The following is a 21,042-nucleotide window of genomic DNA, read 5'->3' on the forward strand; positions in this document are numbered from 1 at the left end:
TTTTAGTTGACACTTCTATAACTGTGCGGTACGTGCTGGGTGTGAAAATTGCCTTGGCCTAGTGATGAATGGAAAACACAGCCTGCACATGGACGGCTCTTTCTTCGATGTTTGAAGAAAATTAGAGCTTAACTTTTTCCCATGTGTATATAATGCCAATGGGTTGTAACAAACAATGAGAATCGTATCAAAACCACAAAAAAATAATGAAGTAACAGCTATTCAATCGCTTCCTTCCCTTTCTCCGTTTCTCCCACATTTGTATTTCCCTCAATCTTTCTCACCTCAGCGACACTGGGCCCATCCCACTGCACACGGCCGGATGCAGCATTCGACGCTAAAGTGCTGCCTGGGCCCAGGCAAAGTGACGGTGGCTCAGAGCGGCGCGGACGAGCTGCGACAAGTGGGGGGTTTTTGTCGGGCAATGTCTGCCGGCGTGCATACTCTCCACCGCGGTTAGCTTCATCGCCAGCTGTGAACCCCGTGCTAGAGAGAGAACAGCAAGAGGGAGGATGTCACAGCCAACATATGGTGGCTTGAGAAGGAGACTATTGTAAAATGTATAAAAATATGTACCACCTATGTGGTATACAAGTTGCTTCCATTTACTTGGCAGTAAGCCAAGGAAAAACGGCTAAGTTAGTAGTTATTGTGAAGTTTTCCGGATGGGTTGAGCTAGAATGCTCCCCACCGTCCTGACAAACTGCATCTCTGAAATAAAATCCTGGCTTCAAATCAACTTCCTCAAACTTAACTGTGATAAATCTGAAATAATCATCATTGGCCCAAAAACGCTCACAAAATCCACCCATAATTTTGCCCTCAACATCGACGGTATCCCAGTATCCACCTCCCCTCTCATCCGGAATCTTGGCGTCATCTTTGACCAAACCCTCTCCTTCGACAAATACACTAAACAGATCACAAAGACAGCCTTCTTTCACCTGAAAAACATCGCCCGTCTCCGCTCATCCCTCTCCTCCACGGCTGCAGAAACCCTCATCCACGCCTTCATCACTTCCCGCCTGGACTACTGCAATAGCCTCCTCTATGGTTCACCCTCAACAATCACCAATAAACTCCAATATATTCAGAACTCCGCTGCCCGTCTACTCACCCATTCCCGGACCCGTGACCACATCACCCCCGTCCTTTACAAGCTTCACTGGCTCCCCATCTCCCAGAGAATCCAGTACAAAATCCTCCTCTTGACCTACAAAGCCCTCCATAACCTGGCCCCATCCTACCTGGCTGACCTCCTCTCCAGACACACTCCCACCCGCAACCTCCGCTCTGCTGGTACCAACCTCCTGACCCCCCCCATCCGGACCAAATTCAGATCCTAGGGGGACAGGGCCTTCTCCATCGCTGCTCCCACCCTCTGGAACTCACTACCTCACACCATCAGAGACTCCTCCTCACTCACCACATTCAAAACATCACTCAAGACCCACCTGTTCAGCACTGCATTCAACATTCAACCCACAGCATTTAACCCCTGACTATCACTTCTCCTTCTCCCTCCTTTTGCTTTAAATATTTCCCTATTGATTCTTGTCTTTTTGCAATTGTTGTTTTCATGTTTTGTTATGCATTATGTTTTGCACTCTGTCAAAGCACCTTTGGGCTTCATGAAAAGTGCTATACAAAATAAATGAATTATTATTATTATTATTAGAAGCTCACCCGACACCATCGCCAGCAGGAAAATCGAGCATTGGGGCTCGGAGGCCAGACGTCCCCTCGGTGACCGACCCGGACGTAGAGCCGCGGGTGCAGTCGGGCGGCACGCCGAGATGGAACAGCGGATTGTGAAAAGACAACGGAAGCAGGGGTGGTGGTGCAACTGAGTGGCCAATATCCCTGGGGAAGGGGAAGTAAAATTACACATGTAAGATGGGAAAAAATTAAGGAAGGGTTGTTGGACCAGAGCGAACCATTGGTTCCATACCTGCCAACCTCTGCCATGGTCAACGCTAGCTGTTCGGGTCTGCGAGCCAAAACACCACCAGAAGTTTGCGACCAGCCTCCTTTAGGCCACAGCTTCCCACCTGGCCCCGTGCTCTCATCGGCCGAACCAAGGTCAACGCCACCACTGTGGAGGCTGCTGCTGCTTCCACCACCCACATCACCATCACGATCAGAGGGAGGGTGGCTGTGCGGTGCGGGTGGAGAGGATAATGGTGGCGGTTCGGGACGCGTTACGAAGAAAGCTTCACGGTTCTCTTGTGTCGGTGATGGTAAGCGAGTGACTCCCCTGAGAAAGGATAGAGGTGAAAGATAGTCGTTAACGAAAGGTAGTCATTCAAAATATTGTTTGTTCATAATCATTTTGTTCATAATGTTCATAAAAGGTAGTTTGAAATTGTTCATAATCGATCGAATGACACATATGTCATATAAACTCATAATGTAATCTTTAAAACAATCCTCGTGCTTGAAAACATGTATTTTGACACCCTGTTTGCATTTCTATCATGTTTTTAGGTGGTAATATGATAAAATGCCAAAATTGCCGCCATTTTGGACGCCATCTTGAATTTCCGTTGAAGCACAAGGCGGATGTCTGGGGACTTTTAGTATGTTATTCAGGACAGTTTTCTGAACATATCCTGAAATTTACAGCTTTGTTTGAATTTGTTCCGGGTTAAATCTATTATTCCTGGACTACTTACTGTGGATCAGAATTGCCAGTAATAAATACTGACAAGCTTCTGCAGATGAATCTGTGCGAACACTGCATTTGAATCCAAATCCTTCATGCTGCTGGCTTCGGCATCCCATTACAATGTCTTGACCCACTACGCCGCCAACGTCCCCTACAATTATGTTCCGGGCAACGGCCATTGTAGTATGGCTAATATCGAGTCAAAATGAACAATAACAATCATCCAGCAGGACACAATAGGAATGTTAATTGGACACCGTACTACAGAGGGCGGTGACAAAGAGCCATTGTTGTGTTATCAGTTATCCTGTATCTGAGGCTCGGAGACTACGTAACTTGTACATATGATTCATGTGCATATTCCTTTGCTATCTTTGAGTAGTTCCATTCTCGAACCATATTATCTCTAAATTAACATACATATTTGGCAGCAGTCGCTCCTCCATCACAAATGTGCCTCCTGAGCACAATCGAAAAAATAAAATTCACAATTGGGAATAGTACAATAATTTATACTTGGTGCTCAAAATCTACTCTTCTGACCAGTGAGTAACATTTGACAATATCATGTCATTAATATTGTAAATTACTCATGAGCAGAAGAACATGTTATTACCATCGACATTGGGAATTAAGTGTTTTAATGGCTTGGATGTGCTCGTGTTAAAATAGTTACGATGAATCCTGACTTGTTCAGCTTTGGGGCCACAATGGGACTGCCAGGTATGCACGAAGGAGATCAATGCTTGCCTAATCCACATTACATTGATTCGGTTTCCTGGTGCCAACCAAAATAGATCCCATCAATCTCATTTATGCCACCAATCTCTCACCCGGCCATATCTCCATCTTCAACTATACGATGGAGGCCTGAAGCCAAGCTCATGCTGCTGATGGCGGGCCCACTCGCAAGCCGATCTCCTGCAACACCCGTTATCAACAGGCCCGGGCATGCCGTGCCGGGTCCGTGCATAGATACCAAGGGCGCAGGTGGGGCTGGGGGGCTCGTTGAAGCGAGCGCTGCACTGATGTCACCCAGGATCCGTGGCAAAGGACCGAGTTTGGCTGCAAGAGTCTAAGGCAAGGGGTTGGGGGTGGGAGAAGGTTAGGGAAGAAAACGGAGTCTTTCACAGACAATTATCACGAATGTACAGTGATCAGACGGTATTGCCAAAACTCAAATCAACATGACGTTTTGGGCAGATTTTAGGCTTTTAAATAATTTTCCCAGGGTGCGAAGTGCAATTGGGTTTATAAGTTTTTCATATCCGTGTTTCATCCTCTTTGCAAGTGGTTGGGAAACTTCAGTGGCTATTAAATCACCAAATCTCCACCACCAAGCTCAATTTTGTGTTTTCCTCTCAGGAGATATCAATTCACGTGGTACCCCACGACAAATTACAGCAAGCTACAGGCACCAGCAACATGTAAAACTTGGCTTAAAATGCAGAGCTTTCAAGTCAACCTGTATACTAATTTGCATATACCAACAGATCCTCAGCAATGTCATCATGAATGATTAAATGAAGTAACCAATCAATAGAAAGGTGGACGAGGGAGTAACGAAAGGAAGCAAAGAGATGGTGAGGGAAAGGAGATGTGGGAGGAGATGAGGGACGGGAAGGAGAGTATGAGGGGAAGTAAATGGGAGAAGAGTAAGCTAGAAGGAGATGGGGGAAGAGAGGAACGAAGGAGAGGGAGGTTGGCAAGGAGAGGTTCGGAAAGGATGAGGGAGGTTGGCAAGGAGAGGTTCGGGAAGGAGAGGGGGATAGAAGGGAAGAAGGGGGAGGGAGAAAGGGAGGAAGGAGAGAGGAGGCAAGCAGGGGGGAATGAGAGGGGTAAGAAGAGAGGTGGTGGCAGGGGGGCGGAGAGGAGGAAGAAGAGGGAGGTTGGGGGAGGAGAGTGGGGATAGGGAGGAGGAGAGGGGAAGGAGAGGGAGAAAGCAGAGGGGAGGAAGCAAAGGGGAAGAAGGACAGGGGGGAAGGAGGAGGAATGAGAAAGGGAAAGGGGGTGAAGAGAGAATGGGGAAAGAGATGGAGAAAAGAGAGAGGGGGATGAGAGGGGGAGTGGAGGGAGAGGGGAGGGGAAAGGGGGGAGTGAGAGAGAGAGAGAGGTGACCATGCCTCATTAACAGGTCCGATCACCATCGAAGGATGCAGCTCAGCTTTGTGGTATCGCAGTACCAGCAGAATTCTGAGTTGAGGCTAGTTCTGCCACTGTGGCAGTGCGTGCGCAAATGAGCCAATTATTTGACCATCTCTTCTTCCCAAAGGATGTCCCATGTCACTAACAGAAATGGTATGCCAGCTGTCTTGGATCACTGTATAGTTACGATGGGTGCATTCATGAAAATGGCAACAGTAATGAAACTGCAGCTATGGTGTGGGCTTTCAGAAATACGCAACGCAGCGCATGGAATGGAGCCACCACACACTGCGAGTAAAATTTTGTAACGTAGGATGAAAAAGCCTTTTGCACTTCTTTCCTTCTGTGTATTTGGGAAAAAAAACCAAAAAAAAACAACCAAAGAGAAGGCCACAATTAATATAGCACTTGGCCACAAAGTGAATCCCTTAAACAGCGGGTACAAGAGCAGCGTTTAATCCAAATGCCAGATTCTACACAATTTGGTGGGGATTCTACAACGTGCATTTCGTGGTAATTTGCATTCGTTCTCATAAAAGCATTTTGGAAGACCAAGCCTCGATGGCCTGAAATTGGGTCGACAAGGGCTGTTTGAAAACGCCAGTAATTAGATAAACATTTCAGAAAGAACAAAGGCTTCCTCTTCAGCTTACATAAATTGGAGGTTTTTTTTGTTGTTGTTGCTCTAAAGTCTAAGCACACTGTCCTTTTCACAGAACCTATGTAACTACTAATGTATGGGCGATGTTTAATGGCGAGCAATCAACACAAGGCCTTTGGTAAACGTTCCGACTCATACATATAACGAAACACCACCAAAGCACATCTGTTTCACTCGCCACGTCACTGTGGTAGTTTTGTTGGCATTCTGCTTGCCTTTGGTCTGATCTGTTTTGAGCAGGCCTGCCACCAAAGGTCAAATACGGTATGTTAACGAGTCAAAATAACTGTGACATGTCTGTTACTTGTCGTATTTTGCACATGTATGCACTAAACTAAGCATGTGTGCAAATGGTTGCATTGCACTAAACTTGCTCAAATCTATAGTGGTTTTCTAAAAAGGGATCTGAAAAACATGGTAGATGTATATCTGCTTTTGCATCTTCAAGAAAAGATGCTGCAAAAGCACCTATTGCAATGTCCTTTGCAAACTCGTCGAGACCCTGTTAATTCACCATGACAATGATTGGCAAGCTACGCACACCTCCTGCTCAGCTGAAACAGGTCGAAGGTAACACTCGTGATTTGTTGACATGATTACTCCGCCAGGGAGTAATGCATTCGATCGTGTCCGTCCGTGTGTGTGTGGTGTGTTCGTGTGTTTGCGAACAAGATATCTGGAAAAGTTCTGAACGGATTTGGATGAAAGTTGGTGGGATGATTGCCCTTGGGATAAGGAAGAATTGATTAGTTTTTGGTGAAGCTCAGGATATTATTCCCGATCCAGGAATTTTTTGAAGGATTTTTTTTACCATTGGAAGATAGGGCTCGTTTTTTTTAACATTATCTTCTATATATTCTATATTTAACATTGTGATATGAAAATAGTTTTCATATTTGTTGTAAATGTAGTTTAAACTCGTGGTTATGCGTTGGAGCGGTGTATTTTCTTTTAGCAGCGTCGTCTTCAATATTCTTTTTTTTTTTATAATAAAGACATATTCTGTCATTTTAAAACCACCAAAGTGTGTATTAGGTTTCCCCGTTTCATAAAATGTATCGTTTGATACGTATAATGCTTTAAAACTTTTTTTTTTTTAATCTTTACCTCAGAAGAGATATCAACATTTAGCTCAGCGAATGTCATTCGCGGTGTCAGTATTTGATGAACTTATAAAGACTTAGTTCCAGATTTGTCAATGGCTGAGGTATATTAACAAACGAATTAAAACAGATTTGGCAAAATTTCACCTTTTTAAAAAAAGATCGCACATTCACTCAGGGTTGCGAGAGGCTGAAGAAGAAGAAACCTCGCATGGGCTTCCCCGACCAAATAAATAATTCTGGTTCTGGCTCTGCGATTTTCAGGTTTATTACTCCCGCTAGGGAGTAACGCATTCGATCCTGTCCGTCTGTGTGTGTGTGTGTGTGTGTGTGTGTGTGTGTGTGTGTGTGTGTGTGTGTGTTCGTGTGTTTGTGAACAAGTTATCTGGAAAAGTTCTGAATGGATTTGGATGAAAGTTGGTGGGATGATTGCTCTTGGGATAAGGAAGAATTGTTTAGTTTTTGGTGAAGCTCAGGATATTATTCCGGATCCAGGAATGTTTTTGGAAATTTTTTTGGGAAAGATTTTTTCTGTTTTACAGCATTAAAGCTTTTATTCTTATTCTTAAATGATGTTTTTCTCCTCTAATTCCGAGATATATCAAAATAAATTCTGACAGTTAGGGCTTACTTCCTTTTTCATTTATTGTTTTGGGGAGAGGGGATGTCAAACAAAACGTATTATTCCAACTAAACCCACGGCGGGAGTATGCACTCTACTGAGTGGCGTTCTAGTTGGTACATGTTGCAGATTTAAAATCCTAGATATTTCATACTTAACAGTGTGGAAGGTTTATTACTTGGAGTAACCATAATTCTTCCTCCACAATGTCTGGACTGGCAGAAGAAATGAGGCTGTGCACCTGCTTTGAAGAATTCAACACCGATTATATAGTCACCGTAACTCCGGAATGATTGAATTGTAATGTACTGTATCCCCATGTTCTTGGCTACGTACCGCATCTCCTTGAGCGAGGAGTTCTGAAAGGAGGATGTGGAGGAAGGAGAGTTCACGGCCTAGGTCTATGTAGCCATCAAAGCTCTCAGAGTGAGGCCCTGAATCTGGGTTGGTCATTTCCAGCAGATACCGCTTCATCTTTCCCCACTCGTTTTCCAAAAAGTCATTCATGAAGGCCATGTAGTCTTCCTTGTTTCCAAACCTGACATGGAATGAGAAAATGTGGCATGGGTTGAGGAAATACGAAATGAGGGGAAGATAGGGGCTTTGGTGCAGGGTATGAGAGCACAACAAAATGCACAGGTAAAAAGAAGTTGAAAGTCAAGGAATTATGGATGGCAAAAGTAAGACAAGGTGGAATTATGTCCAGGAGTAAACAGATCTAGACTGAAGACAATAAGCTAATAATTGCAAGCATGATGGTTAAGTATATCTGAAGGCCGGATACCCAGCACTCACTTTGTGAAGTTAGCGAGGTTCTGGATGACTTTGGCAATGAGTGTGAGTGTTCGAGCGGTGCGCTCATCTGGGTACTCCTGGGTCAAACCAAACAGACTTGGGGACATGATGGCGGGACACAGGAAACGCAGGAAGAGGGAGGCAACTACGAGGCGCTCACTCAAATCGTGGCGCCCACGGCCGCCACATTGCTGCCGACAAGATGCAAACACTTCACGGAGCTCTCGAGGAAACACGCTGTGAAGGAAATGCACAAGATTATAAGTTTGTAATTAAAGTACCATGGGCTCATCTAAACCAAACAAAGTATGCAAGGCCTCTCAAACAGTATTTCTCTTGTTACAGGGTAAGTATAGCTAAAGTGTAAAGTTTGTGGTGGTTGCATTTCCTGAAACTTTGTTGCATTGTCATCACTGGTCCAGCTTCAATTCTCAAGGCTGCTCAGAAAAAAACCTCGACCGGAGGAGATGGGCACCACTGGGTATATCTGTGCAAAGAAAAACCACTATGGTGGCCTGACGAGCTTCATAAGGTCCACAGGAGTATTACCACCCTATTTCTTTTACTATACAGTACTTGCACTTGAAAAGAAAAAGGTGCGTTTTCTAAGCTGAGTGTTTATCTCAACTGATAAACCCACAATGCTCCACAAATTAAACTAGAAGCATCTGAAAAGGCAAAGCCCGTCCGCGTCTGCTTTGTATTCAGACTTCTTCTTCCGGATGGTAAACATGACGAAAACGGATAACAAACCCCCACCCCCAAAAACCCATTTTAGGTGATCTTGACCTCTTGACCTCAAAAGCAATAGGCTTCAATGACCCAATATGCAAATTCTTAAAACTTCAGGTAAATTGGATGAAAATTGACGATTTTATGACACTGACCTTTAACTTTTTGACCAAATAATTAATTTGTTTTCTCCATATTAGAAATATAACTTTAAGAAAATCTGATGACAAAAGTTCAAATGTTAAAAGGTTACCGCCCGGACAGCCAAAGACACACACACACATACATACGCACACACGACTAGAACACTCGGTAGAGCGCATACCTCCGCAAGGCTGAACGGTTTACCTTTTGTATCCCATTGATAGGCCGGATCTGGATCCAGACCTGAACCAAAATCGAATCGTCTTGTTCTTGAAACACACCCAACCTGTCAACTAAGTTTCATCCGAATCTGTCTACAACTTTCTGAGATATCCTGCTCACAGACAAACAGTCAGACAGACAGGTGTGAAAACATAACCTCCGTCCACCTTCGGTGGTGGAGGTATTAAAGCACAGGAAAGGACCACTTGGCCCATCAAGCCTGTCATATTCACATCCCAAGGCCACAACGGTCTGCTCTTTTTAAAATACACAATGGGATATTTAATGTCCAGGACCTAAACATATATGGGACAGCCAATCATACAAAGCACCGCTCCGCTCCGCTCTACAATAGAGTGACACGCTGTAAAATTTTCTAACCTGAACCAAATTTCAAAATTTTAACTGTGGATTTGAGCTTAGCAGCAGTTCCGACTGTTAAAAAGGCGTCTCCGGGCGGTGCTTCGTATGACCCACTGAACGTGTTCTTCAGGCGCGGAAGCTCGCTGGTGATCGTTCCGGGTCTATTCTCCTTATTCCTAGAATTTTTCTTTCTCCATCTGACACGGATCATCCTTTACAACTCCGCGGAGGACAGTTTCCGGTCAGGCCGGTCTTTGCGATGACAATCAACAAAAGCCAGGGTCAGAGCTTGCTGGAGTGCTGCTTCCCACCAGTGTTTTTACGTTGCACCGAGTAGAGTAGGAGACCCACATTATCTGCGTGTCTTTGCCAACCAGAATTAATTGCGGATAAGGAGAGAGACTGAGCTTACTGCAGGCCGACTAACCCGCAACGTTGTTTATGGGGAGATCATCTACGAACTCAGGGGCAGATACAGAGTGAAAGTTTGAGGGATAATAGCTCCCAAGAAAATGATGCTTTAAAAAAAAATGGACTAATTTGGCTCAGTAAATAAAACTTTTTTTTGTTCATTACAACTGACTATACCTAACTATTGTTCACCGTCACAAAGCATAAATGATGCCAATGGAAACAAACGCGATGCCCCTATAAGGCTAATTTGCAACGTTTGTTTTGGTCAGATGTATAAAACAACACGTTTGTTTTTCCTGATTGTCACTTTCATTTTGCAATTCATCATTTATCTCCACTTCAACATCTGATCTCTGGGAACATAAAACAAATTCATGACATTATCTTTTGGTAATAAGTGTGCAGACGACGAACATTAACGCTGGCTTAGCAGTAAACATAAACTTCTGAAAGCATGCGAGGCACCGCTTCGTTGCTTATACACCACCCAAATAAAGCGAGGCTTTTCCACAGAACTCTGTTCCACGGGTCCCTGCTCGTTCTTTTTTAAAATGTTCTTTTTGGAAAGCAAAGGTTTCCTCCTGGCACACCTCCCATGGAGATCAAATTTGTGCAGCCTCTTTCTAATGGTAGACTCGTGCACTTTGACATCAACAGTGGCAAGAGCTACGTCGGTCCCATGATGACATTCTGGGGTTCTTACAGACTTCTTTCAGCATCTTGCGGTCTGCTCTCGGGCTGAATTTGCTGGGGCGGGCTGGCCTGAACAAGTTGGCAGTTGTTTGGAATCTTCTCCACTTGTAGATGATCTTCCGGACAGTCAAATGATTGATTTCAAATTGTTTGGAGATCTTTTTAAATCCCTTCCCCGCCTTGTAGGCATCTATAACCTTCTTTCTGAAGGCCTCAGAGAGCTCTTTTGATCTAGGCATGGTGACGCTGCATACTTCAACAACAAAGAGCAAACCCAACTAAATGTCTGAGGTTTAAACAAGACAGGTTCCTGCAAGATCCTCTCTAACAATGTTCTAATCATTTGCACCTGAGCTGGTGCACCTGATTCTAATTTTAGGTATTTGAAGTAGTGATAAACGTAGGGGTGTACTTACTTTTTCTACATGCGGTATTTGCATTTATGTTTATTTAAATTATACAATGGACTACAAAATGTAAATGTTTCATGATATTTGTCATATTATATCACTTTTATCTATCAATATTGTTGAAATGAAGATCAAATAGCTGTATGTTGAAATATGTTGAAAAAGTCAAAACTTTACATGGGGTGTACTTACTTTTTCACATGACTGTACAGCTTACTGTGGCATTTTGTGGGGCTCACGTACCAGAAGTTTAAAAATATTATAACCACAAACTATTCAGTTAATTCTGTCCATTGATAATGGCATAATAAAAAATAATGATAATATTAACAAGCTGCCATCCATACATCACACGAAGAAGAAGAACATCAAGCATCGAGCACGTCCCCCAAAGACTAACGTACCTGAGTCGCATTGAGGAGAGTGAGTGAGCCTTCTAAGTAGGCCGCTGGCAAGGCTGCAATATTAATATTAATAATAATAATAATATTGACAAAAATAATCGTAATAATAATTTGACTCGACCTCAACAAAATCTGGAGGAATTTCCATTTTTTATCAGCTTTTCCACCTTGGAAAATGCCATGTTAACGTGTATAGATAGCAGCTTGAGTGTCATTTCATGTTGTGGCATTTTTCCAAGGCCATAACATGGCTTGTTATGGCCATAACATGGCGCACCCAAGAACAAAAGTGATAACAACAATAACAATAATAGCATAATAATATTAACATTATTCTGATTCTGATGCACCATGCTATGTTTCAGAGTGTCAGTGTTGCCAAAGCAGTTTCCTGGCAAGGACTAGGTGGTTTGCCATTGCCTTTTCAGGAGTAATTTGGGCAGGAATTTGTAATGTGTTCATGGTGCCGGCAATAACTTGCCAACTCTTCGTGAAGGACAATGTGGGATCTGTAACGTCAACAACTAATGCAAACAGACAAGACGTCCAGATTACCGTGTCCATCCGAGGGACGACACACACATTGATGAATCATCCTCCCAATGAAACACCAGGATGATAGTTTATAGCTGGGTCTGGATTCAAACTCAAGCTCGACAGCTTAAAGGCGAGTGTGCATACCTCTAGGCCATCCTGCTGGCCCTTTCACATTATTACTAAGGAATAATATTAATAATAGTAATAATAATAAGGGTGACAGGATGACCCTCCACACTCACCCCTATTCTCTGACCACTCCTGTAAGGAATGAGTGAATATTTATAAAGGGAAGGGTGATGCCTGAGTTAGGGATAATTATAGGGGTTTGAAGCTGCTGGACCATGGAATGAAAGTGTTCGAGAGAGTCGTGGATAAATTGATAAGACGGAGTGTTAATATACATCAAATTCAAATTGGCTTTATGCCAGGATGGGGCACGTTCGATGCTATTTTTATAATTAGGCAAATACAGGAAAAATATCTGGGGAAGAAGAGACAGCTGTACTTTATATTTGTGGATTTAGAGAACGCATTCGACAGTGCCTCAGGTGCCTCGGGAAGTGGTGCAATGGTCAATGAGAAAGTTATGTGTGGAGGATTGGTTAGTCAGGGTAGTCATGGTGATGTATGATGGACCAAAAACTTCTGTGAGGGTAAATGGAGTGCAGAGTGAGGACTTTGAAGTGAAAGTGGGGGTTCACCAGGGGTCAGTCTTCAGCCCAATCTTGTTCATCATGGTTCTTGAAGCCATATCACAGGAACGTAGAGGAGACTTACCTTGCGAGCTCATGTACGCTGATGACTTAGTGCTGATAGTCGAGAGTGTGGAAGAGGTCATGGGTAAATATACAGTATTGAAGGAGCGTTTGGAGGCCAGAAGATTGAAAGTGAAGAGAACAAAAACAAAAGCACTGATTAGTGCGGTGGGAGAATGAACTGTGGAAAAAAAGTGGGAGGTGACCTTGTGTTGTCTGTAAAAAGGGTGCAGGTAGCAACTCAATATTGTGTAAATATTGTAACTGCTGGGTGCACAAGAGGTGTAGTGACATCAGGGGTAGACTGCAGGTGGTTCCTGACTTTAAGTGTGCTGTCTGTGCAGGTAAACAACTGGTACCAGTCAGAGTGGAAAGATTAGTTGATGGGGACATATCCCTGGAATGTGTAGATAGATTTTGTTACCATGGTGTTATGATTGCTGCAGGTGGCGGTGCAGTGGCAGCAGTGACTGCAAGAAATAGAAGTGGTTGGCGGAAGTTTAGGGAGTTGTTACCCCTGTTGACATCAAGGGGGATATCTCTCTCCAACTAAAGGGAAAACTTAATGCAGCTTGCGTTCGAAGTGCGATGATGTATGGCAGTGAAACCTGGGCGATCAAAAACGATGAAATATGAATGGTGAGATGGATGTGTAATGTGACACTGAAGGATAGGAAACCAAATGTGGAATTAAGAGGTAGGTTAGGTATAGAGAGCATGAGTGAGGTTATGCATAGGGGTAGGTTGAGGTGGTTCGGACACATGGAAAAGATGGGGAAGGGCAGCTGTGTGAAGAAGTGTATAAATATGAATGTGAATGGAAGAAGAGCTCCAGGCTGTCCGAGGAAATCATGGAATGAGTTGCTGAGAGATGATCTCAGAGTTAAAAGCCTAACAAGAGGGCTAGCAACGGATTGCGCTGCCTGGAAAGCAGCCATTAGGTGAAACACGGCTTACACATTCAAGCATGCAAATGGCCGTAAAACAACGACGACGAAGAAGAAGAAGAAGAAGAAGAAGAAGTAGAAGCAGAAGAGGAAGAGGAGGAAGAAGAAGGAGGAAGCAAGACCTTTATGGGTGAGTCACATTTAATCACCCACCAATAGGAATTGATTATTTTGCAGAACGCCAACTCGCAACACATACGCAGGTTATCCTGGTTCATCTGCAGGTCACCGGGTGTGCAGCGGCTTGGGTCCACCTCGCAATTCTCATCTGACTCGTATAGAGCCTTGATGAATTCCCCTGAATGGTGTAAACAAAACGCACTGTTAATCAGCATCATCTGCTTCGCATCGTGTGATGAAGGAGGATCTTTCGATCTCTCAATAATGGAGACAAGTTCAGAATACCAAGTATCTTGATAAAAGGTCAAATTTCATAAATATAAACTTAGCGAAATACCAACAACCATCAATGACATCATCAGTGACATAGGGGACATAGCATGTATAATTGTATATATATGAAGAACACAAAGGACAAAAGGATTGTGACACCAAAATGTAAACAACCATTAACATGGATGAGCTTTCGGGTCTTTGAAAACTCTGTAGAACAGCAAGGATGGTTGTGATTTATTTCAGAAAATTATATTCTGCTTGACCTCTCTGGCACTCCGATGTGAGCACTTGGCTTACGATATTGAGATTCTCGGCTCAAATACAATACAACGTGTTGATTTGTTCACTGTGACCCGGACGTCATTGTCAACATGTAATGTATGTGATGACGATGGTGTGAGTCGTCGCTTTCTACGACTCTCTTCACTTTGTTGGCATGCTCACAAAGCATTGTGCGTTGTGCGATGGCTGAATAGGTAAAAATGGATGGTGAGCAGGTGAGCTGGTGCCAATGAAGGGAAAAACCAGCATGAAGTTGACACAGCTGTCTGCAGATGCTGCGCAGTGAAGCCTTAATTTGTGCCACCACTGACTTTCATGGGCACATTTATCCACGATGTTGTGCTGCCCAGGCTGACCTACCAGTGCGGTTTGATATTTGAGTGTCCTTCTCATAGCCTTAGCCGAAAGAGGCTTCCCCCACAAGGCAGTGGGGATCCGTTACCCTGGACAAGGGAGGGGCCCATACCAGGTACTGTTAGCCAGAACCAGCTGAGCACGGGACTCGCATGGGGCAGGGAGGTCACTCCCTGAGCGTCCTCCCCGCTTGTTCCCCCTTCCAACTTTCACCTTCATCTCCCTCAACATTCTGCCTCGCTCTTCCCCCTCGTCAAACACCTCACTGCGCCTCTCCCAATCACCATCAAACCTTTTGTCCGCCCCATTCTTCCCTTTCTCCAAGCTATTCTGTAATCTCCGACACACCTTCAACAGCTCCCCCTTCCTCTTCCTCTTCCTTAATGGTATGGACCTCAAACATCCGGGGCCTTCACTCAAACAGACGTGATCTGCTTAACAGAAACTTTACTCCTTCATGACGTCTCTGATTCCTTGGTATCTCTCCCAGGTTACTCCCTCCTCCGGTATGATAGACCTGAGCCTCGTCCTGGAGGTGGGGTTGCTATCTTTATAAAAAACTCTCTTCCTCACTCGCCCTGCACTGCCCTCTCTCCACCTCACCCCCAGGAATACCTTTGGCTACGGCTTCCCCTTCGCTCCCACCTTTTGTTCATATGTGTGTTGTACAGTCCACCAAACAGTGGTGACTCCATCTACATCTTGCTGTCTGAGAATATGGACCAACTTCTATCTACCCATCCCAACTCTCTCTTCCTCATATGTAGTGATTACCTTCGCAAAAGCCGAAGGTTATGTTTTGATCGCTGTGTATTTATTTGTATGTCTGTGTGTGTGTGTGTGTGTATGTTATTCGCATAACTCAAAAAGTATTCAACCGAATTGCATGAAATTTGGTGGGATGATTGGTTATTATACGGGACACATTTGATTAGATTTTGGGAGCAATCGGGTCAAAGGTCAAGGTCAAGGTCACGAAAAGGTCAAAATCGTATTTTTGTTGTTCTGTTCCCTACACTCCCATGCCAAGTACAGAACAGTAGCTGCGGCGAAGGTATGCGCTCTACCGAGTGCCCGTTCTAGTTTCAACTGTCACCATGCCAGTTGGCTGGGTGTGGGTACCTCTCTCACCAGATATGGCTCTTCAGCAAAGGACTTCTGTGACTCACTGGGACTGACACAATCTGTCAATTTCCCGACCCGGATTTCAGTCAACCGAGCATCTTCTCTTCTGGACTTGGTTATGACTAACTTCCCTGAAAATGTCTGCTGCTCTTCTTCTGCTCCAATCGGCTCTTCTGATCATGTGCTTGTTAAAGTGGACATCTCTCTGACCATTCTCAGAGAGCCTCCTCAGCGTCGACGAGTCTGGCATTTCACTCAGGCCAACTGGCACGGTCTTCAAGCAGCCATCAATCATCTGGACTGGTCTCCCATCTCTACTGCCTCTGACATAAATTCTTCCTGGGAATTCTTCCAAAGCAAACTGCTCTCTCTCATGCACAGATTTATCCCATCTCGTCTTCTGTTGTCATACCCTTCCTCCCGTCCATGGTACACGGAATCTTGTGGTGAGGCTATTGCCCAGAAACAACTTGCTTTCGTCTCCTGGAAAGCAAATCCAACGGAAGGAAATCTCATTTCCTTTCACAAAGCCCGAAACAAGTGTGTGTCCACCCTCAGGAGAGCCAGGAAACAATATCTCTCCATTCTCAGGACCGAACTCTCTTATCTGTCTCCCTCTTCCAAATCCTGGTGGCATCTGGTCAAATCTGTTTCTGGTGTTTGTTCCCCCTCCATCCCCTCCCTCACCTCAAATAGCCACACGGCTGACTCCGCACGTGAAAAAGCTGAATGCCTCAACTCTGTGTTTGCCTCTAAATCTTGTGTCCCAAACCCATCCCTCTCTGTACCCACCGTACCCAGTCGTACCCAGCTGCTCCTGGACTCTGTGTCCTTTCCTCCTGACAAGGTGGAAAAGTTTCTGTCAACCCTTGACTCGGATTCTGCAACTGGACCTGACGGCATCAGCCCACGGGTCCTAAAATCCTGTTCTTCCGCTCTTTCACTCCCTCTCTCTGTTCTCTTCACCCTCTCTTTTGCTCAAGGTCATCTTCCATCTGCTTGGAAATCTGCCAACATCACCGCTTTGCACAAAAAAGGTGCAAAAACAGATCCCAGCAACTACAGACCAATCAGCCTTCTCCCAATTATCAGCAAAGTCATGGAATCCATCATTGCTTCAGATATGAAATCTTTCCTCTTCTCCAATGGCTTGATCTCTGATCATCAATTTGGTTTCAGACCTGGACACTCTACTCTGGACATGCTGCTTCTGCTTTCTCAACAATGGATGGAGGTCCTCAATGCCAAACAGGAAATTAGAGCAGTCTCCCTTGACATATCACGTGCCTTCGATACGGTCTGGCACCCCGCTCTGCTCACCAAACTCTCCTCTTTTGGTATCCATGGAAATCTCCACGCATGGCTGGCGGACTTCCTCTCTAGTCGTAATCAACGTGTGGCCCTGAATGGGTTTCTCTCATCTCCTCTTCCTGTTCAGGCTGGAGTTCCACAAAGCAGTGTTCTGGGCCCTGTGCTTTTTCTGGTCTTCATTAATGATCTCTCCAACTCTCTGGAAAATCCTCTCTATCGCTTTGCTGATGACCCCACTCTCTGCCGCTCCATATCTCAACCCTCAGATTGGCAGGCAACAGCCTCTTCACTCTCTGCAGATCTGGACAATATCACAAACTGGTCACACAAGTGGAACATGTCTTTCAATCCTGACAAATCTCACACTCTTACGATGTCTCTCCGAAAAGACCGACTGGACAACCCTCCCATCCACTTTCTGAATAATCCTCTCCAAGAAGTTCTGTCACTCAAGCTTTTGGGTCTCACTATCTGCCATGATCTTTCCTGGGAAAACCACATTTCCACGCTGGCCTCCAAAGCCAGTTGGCACTGGGCATCCTCCGTCATGCGAAGTTCTTCCACGGTACACCTGAGCTCCTCACCACATACAAGGCTTTCATCCACAGCTCAATGGAATACTGCTCTCCCCTCTGGGCTGGTGCTCCTGCCTCACACCTAGCTCGTCTTCACGCTGTTGAAACCAAAGCATTCAGAATCATTGGAATCTCCCGCGATGAAGCTAACTCCAAGGGCCTCTCACTCACTCACCGCAGGCAGGTTGGTGGTCTTTCCGTCTTCTACCGACTCCTCTCTGGCCTTGCCCCCCCAGCTCTCTCTGGGCTCTGTCCCGCAAATATTCCTACAGGTCGCACAAGATCTGCCTGGCAACCCTCTTATGGTCAAACTGCCAAAATCAAGACTCTCTGCTCACCTTCACTCCTTCATTCCTCTTTTCTCCCGCCTCTGGAACAAAGTCCCTCACTCTCTTCAATCCCACTCCACCCTCCAGGTCTTTAAAACAGCTGTTCACCACAATCTCTTATCTTCCCCCATCCAAAACCTTGATATTTTCTACCCCCGCTAATTTCACCCTCGTTCCACTTTTTTGAAATACCAACTTCTGTCCTGGAAGTCCTTGGTGTCCTTGTGTTTTATACTTCTCCCTCCCCCCCCCTTCCCACGTCTCCTCCCCCCAAGCCCTCTCCCTTCCACACATCTCCCTGCTCTCAAATGTTGTGTTTGTGCGCTTCCCCTTCTCTCCCTATCTTATTTTCCGCTCCCTCTTTTTATATATTTTGTTTGTCTGGTTGATTTGTTTGTGAAGTAAATGTTAGCTCTTTCACGAGCCTCGATTCAGTATACAAAAAAAAAAAAAAAAAAAAAAAAAAAAAAAAGCTGTGAATGTGCCGTTCATAAAAACAGCTACTCTGCTACCCATATTCCTCCATAAGAAACAAGCTCCTTCATGAGCCTTAAACACAAAACAGATAAATGTACACACACAAAGCAAACACACATAAAATACACTCAAGTTCTCACTACTCAACATACGCACCAAGTGCATCCTGGAGATACTTGTGCCCAACGAGCTTCAGGAACTCCTCAATGGCTTTGGTACCCAACGTGTTTTCTCGAAAGAGTAGGTGTTCGTTCTCGCCGCACCTTTCAATCTCTGACAGCACCATCTCACAAAGAAATTCCTGCACAATGGAAGGTGTGGGGAGCGGGATGGGGTGAGCAGAGAAATATAATGTCATTGATACCAATTTATAATGTTTAAAGGAGCAGACAAAATGAAGACACCCATTTCAGTTGAACTATCAATAATATCCGTGACAAAATTAACGGGTGAACACAATGAACTTGTTGCTTGAATTAAATACAAGTTACGAAAGATAAATCTTATGTTTATAAATAGTAAAACATTTTTATCGCCTGCTGTTGGGTTTTATGCTTTAATCCATGCACACTTGGACGATGCATTTTTCCACAGGCACTGGCCATAATGACGGGATATATAATCACAACACAACAGATCAAAACAATTGTATAATTATTGTCGTTGTGTGTTAAAAGTGGGCTTGGCTGTTCACAACACATTCTGCGGTGATCGAGTGATCATTTCGGTGAATTCGGGGCCAAGATAAGGTTAATGGATCTGCTTCTTCTTTTTTCTTTTGTTGTATACGAAGTTGAGGCTTGTGTAAGAGCTAACACATAGAACATACAATAAAGGGAGCGGGAGACGAGAAGGGAAGGGAGAGGGAAGCACAACAATAGAGAATAGGGACATCGGGAGATGTGGAAGGGAGAGGGCTTGGGGAGGGGGGGGGGTGGGGGCGGGGGGAGAGCAGTATTCCATCAAACTGAGGCTGAAAGCTTTGTATGTGGTGAGACGCTCAGTAGTACCGTGGAAGAACTTCGCATGACAGAGGATGCCCAGTGCCAACTGGCTTTGGAGGCCAGCGTGGAAATGTGGTTTTCCCAGGAAAGATCATGGCAGATAGTGAGACCCAAAAGCTTGAGTGGCAGGGCTTCTTCGAGAAGATTGTTGAGAAAGTAGATGGGAGGGTTTTCCAGACGGTCATTTCGGAGAGACAAAGTGAGAGTGTGAGATTTGTCAGGATTGAAAGACATGTTCCACTTGTGTGACCAGTTTGTGATATTGTCCAGATCTGCAGAGAGTGAAGAGGCTGTTGCCTGCCAATCTGAGGGTTGAGATATGGAGCGGCAGAGAGTGGGGTCATCAGCAAAGCGATAGAGAGGATTTTCCAGAGAGTTGGAGAGATCATTAATGAATACCAGAAAAAGCATAGGGCCCAGAAAACTGCCTTGATGAGCTCCAGACTGGACAGGAAGAGGAGATGAGAGAATTCCATTTGGAGCCACACGTTGACTACGACAAGAGAGGAAGTCCACAAGCCATGCATGGAGATTTCCATGGATACCATAGGAGGAGAGTTTGGTGAGCAGAGCTGGGTGCCAGACTGTATCGAAGGCACGTGATATGTCAAGGGAGACGGCTCTGATTTCCTGTTTGGCATTGAGGACCTCCATCCATTGTTGAGACAGCAGAAGCAGCATGTCCAGAGTAGAATGACCTGGTCTGAATCCAAATTGATGATCGGAGATCAAGCCATTGGAGAAGAGGAAGGATTTGATATCCAAAGCAATGATGGATTCCATGACTTTGCTGATAATTGGGAGGAGGCTGATAGGTCTGTAGTTGCAAGGATCAGTTTTTGCACCTTTTTTGTGTAAAGCGGTAATGTTTGCTGATTTCCAGGATGCTGGCAGATGACCTTGAGCAAAAGAGAGGGTGAAAAGAACAGAGAGAGGGTGAGATAGAGCGGCAGAGCAGGATTGTAGGACTCGTGGGCTGATGCCGTCTGGTCCAGTTGCAGAATCAGAGTCGAGGTTTGACAAAAACTCCTCCACCTTGTCAGAAGAGAAGGACACAGAGTCCAGGAGCAGTTGGGTTCGATTGGGTAAGGTGGGAACAGAGAGAGATGGGTTTGGGACAAAAGATTTTGAGGCAAACACAGAGTTGAGGCATTCGGCTTTGTCACGTGCGGTGTCAACTGTGTGGCCATTTGAGGTAAGGGAGGGGATGGAGGGGGAACAAACACCAGAAACGGATTTGACCAGACGCCACTAGAATTTGGAGGAAGGAGACAGGTTTGAGAGTTCATTCTCTTGTTCCGAGCTTGGTGGAAGGAACTGAGATTGCCTTCAGTTGGATTAGCCTTCCAAGAGGCAAAGGCAAGTTGTTTCAGGGCAACTGCCTCACCACAAGATTCAGTGTACCATGGCTGGGAGGAAGGGTAAGACAACTGAAGACGAGATGGGATAAATCTGTGCATGAGAGAGAGCAGTTTGCTTTGGAAGAATTCCCAGGAAGAATTGATGTCAGAGGCAGTGGAGATGGGAGACCAGTCCAGATGAGATGATTGATGGCTGCTTGAAGACCGTGC

The 21,042-nt window shown here is 44.9% G+C and overlaps 1 protein-coding gene across 1 annotated transcript in view; it reads right to left on the reverse strand.

Moving 5' to 3' along the window:
• Positions 1-218: 218 nt before the first annotated feature.
• LOC144890818 (disabled homolog 2-interacting protein-like) overlaps positions 219-21,042 on the reverse strand; it is a 51,158-nt gene continuing 30,334 nt past the window's right edge. The window contains exons 2-8 of the mRNA XM_078772659.1: positions 18,624-18,768; positions 13,772-13,916; positions 7,995-8,231; positions 7,536-7,737; positions 3,502-3,743; positions 2,024-2,257; positions 219-486 (exon numbers count right to left, since the gene is read on the reverse strand). Of these exons, the coding sequence (XP_078628785.1) occupies positions 219-486; positions 2,024-2,257; positions 3,502-3,743; positions 7,536-7,737; positions 7,995-8,231; positions 13,772-13,916; positions 18,624-18,768 (1,473 nt within the window). The remainder of the gene's footprint in view (positions 487-2,023; positions 2,258-3,501; positions 3,744-7,535; positions 7,738-7,994; positions 8,232-13,771; positions 13,917-18,623; positions 18,769-21,042) is intronic.

Source organism: Myxine glutinosa, chromosome 2 (assembly GCF_964187855.1).
Source record: "Myxine glutinosa chromosome 2, kmMyxGlut1.1, whole genome shotgun sequence".
In the NCBI taxonomy this organism is placed as follows: Eukaryota; Metazoa; Chordata; class Myxini; order Myxiniformes; family Myxinidae; genus Myxine; species Myxine glutinosa.